Below are 2,474 nucleotides of genomic sequence, written 5' to 3'. Positions count from 1 at the left end.
GGACACCTACAATAGGAGGAGGAGAGGGGAACTAAGGTAGATAGGGACACCTACAATAGGAGGAGGAGAGGGGAACTGAGGTAGATAGGGACACCTACAATAGGAGGAGGAGAGGGGTACTGAGGTAGATAGGGACACCTACAATAGGAGGAGGAGAGAACTGAGGTAGATAGGGACACCTACAATAGGAGGAGGAGAGGGGAACTAAGGTAGATAGGGACCTACAATAGGAGGAGGAGAGGGGTACTGAGGTAGATAGGGACACCTACAATAGGAGGAGGAGAGAACTGAGGTAGATAGGGACACCTACAGTAGGAGGAGGAGAGGAGAACTGAGGTAGATAGGGACACCTACAATAGGAGGAGGAGAGAACTGAGGTAGATAGGGACACCTACAATAGGAGGAGGAGAGGGGAACTGAGGTAGATAGGGACACCTACAATAGGAGGAGGAGAGGGGTACTGAGGTAGATAGGGACACCTACAATAGGAGGAGGAGAGAACTGAGGTAGATAGGGACACCTACAATAGGAGGAGGATAGGAGAACTGAGGTAGATAGGGACACCTACAATAGGAGGAGGAGAGGGGTACTGAGGTAGATAGGGACACCTACAATAGGAGGAGGAGAGGGGTACTGAGGTAGATAGGGACACCTACAATAGGAGGAGGAGAGGGGTACTGAGGTAGATAGGGACACCTACAATAGGAGGAGGAGAGAACTGAGGTAGATAGGGACACCTACAATAGGAGGAGAAGAAAGGAGAGAAGGGGAGAGGAGGAGGGGAGAAAGGAAGGGGAGAGGAGGAAGGAAGGAAGGAAAGGGAGATGAGGTAAGGTAAGGGAAGTGGAGGGGAGAGAAGAGGAGATGAGGTAAGGTAAGGGAAGTGGAGGGGAGAGAAGAGGAGATGGGGTAAGGTAAGTGGAGGGGAGAGAAGAGGAGATGAGGAGGAAAGGGGAGGGGGGGTGAGGAAAGGGGAGAGGAGAGGAGGGAAGAGGAGAAGGGGAGAGGAGAGGATGAGGAAAGGGGAGAGGAGGGAAGAGGAGATGAGAAGGAAAGCAAAGGGGAGAGGAGACATGATACAGCAGTAGGAACACATGTCTGACATCTGTTGCTCTGCGAGGTGGGCGGACTATTTCCAGTAGTAATCTTCTTCTTCTTTTTTTTGTAGCAGGGATGGGTGACGGGAGATTAGGCCATTCGTCGGGGGGCTACAGCAGACACTATGCTGCTTCAACTACAGCCGGGCGGCTGCTTTTACACGTTAGATAGAACTAGCCTAAATCCTTAATGTAATGTTTAGGCTACTCAAACCATTAGGCTACTCAAAAGTTATGGCGAATTTGCAATATGACAGTTGGCACATTGGTTAGCCTATCTAACTCAGAGCTAAATAAATGCCGTGTAAAAAAAAAATGGTTACAAAAACACCCCCTGATGTCAATAATACACAAACGTTTATATGTTAATCTTCCCGGTTCCCAAGACCAGGATCAATTTCAAAATAGCCTACAGGTTTCCTGCTGCGCGCTTATATGTGCCTCTCCCCTCTCATCTCACTGCTGCACCACACCAGGAAAGAGGAAGCTAGATCACTATATATATATATATATATATATATATGAACTGTATTCACCTTTCTCTGCTGCTTCTCCCACGCCGGGTCCAACAGCATATCCCGGTCCCAGTCATCTTCCTGAGGCATGTAATTATTTTCATCTCCGTCATAGGGATCCATGTCGAAAGTAGGCATGAATTCTACTTCTTCACGCTCCTGTAATCCACGGGACTCACTCGGTGGTGGACCGGAGGTGATGTTGCAACAATACGTTACCGACCGTCTCCCGCACTCGCACACGATCAAGACAGTGTGAATTAAATTAACGGTCGTCCCCGGCTTCACTATATCTCTCTCGCTGACTCTTTTTTTCCCTCTCTCTCTCTCTCTCGCTCTCTGATAAAATCACACAAGCCGCTCGCCTTTCTTTTTCTTTCAATTTGTTTCAACCTCCGAGCTACAGCACTATTCTTAAGTAGGCAGATCCTTGAGCGATGCTGCCGACAGAAGCAAAATCTTGCTGTGAAGAAGAAAATTAACTTCAATGGCGAAAATATACAACGTGATTGGATACAGGGGAGTTGTAAAGGCCCTCCCACTATCGACCAGGCACACATAATTGGCTGTAGCAGCTGTCAGTGCAACTACTTATTGTACGCTGATTGTATTAGTATAGGTTGTCTGCTCTGGACATACGGGGACTTGGATTGGATACATACTAATCTGTCAAAGTGTTTAATTTTGTTTGAAACAATGTAATTTAAATACCTAAATTCGTAATGTTCGCAAACATTAGCACCTGTATTGCGGTAATTTACCATTTCAGTGTAGGCTACGCCAAAAAGGCGTACATCCTCCGAAACAGTATAGCCTATAGCTGCAGGTTATTTTCAGAAGCCGCACTTAACCACCTGGAAGA

At 47.3% G+C, this 2,474-nt stretch overlaps 1 protein-coding gene across 6 annotated transcripts in view; it reads right to left on the bottom strand.

Annotated features, from left to right (window-relative positions):
* Positions 1 to 2,098, bottom strand: part of LOC129813256 (alpha-actinin-1) — a 195,728-nt gene extending 193,630 nt beyond the window's left edge. For all 6 annotated transcript variants that reach the window (XM_055865556.1, XM_055865558.1, XM_055865561.1 and 3 more), the window contains exon 1: positions 1,634 to 2,098. In XM_055865556.1, coding sequence (XP_055721531.1) covers positions 1,634 to 1,750 — 117 coding nt within the window. In that variant the 5' untranslated portion in view covers positions 1,751 to 2,098. The remainder of the gene's footprint in view (positions 1 to 1,633) is intronic.
* Positions 2,099 to 2,474: the final 376 nt, after the last annotated feature.

The sequence above is a fragment of the Salvelinus fontinalis genome, chromosome 16, assembly GCF_029448725.1.
Source record: "Salvelinus fontinalis isolate EN_2023a chromosome 16, ASM2944872v1, whole genome shotgun sequence".
In the NCBI taxonomy this organism is placed as follows: Eukaryota; Metazoa; Chordata; class Actinopteri; order Salmoniformes; family Salmonidae; genus Salvelinus; species Salvelinus fontinalis.
This window is presented reverse-complemented; position numbering and strand designations above follow the sequence as displayed.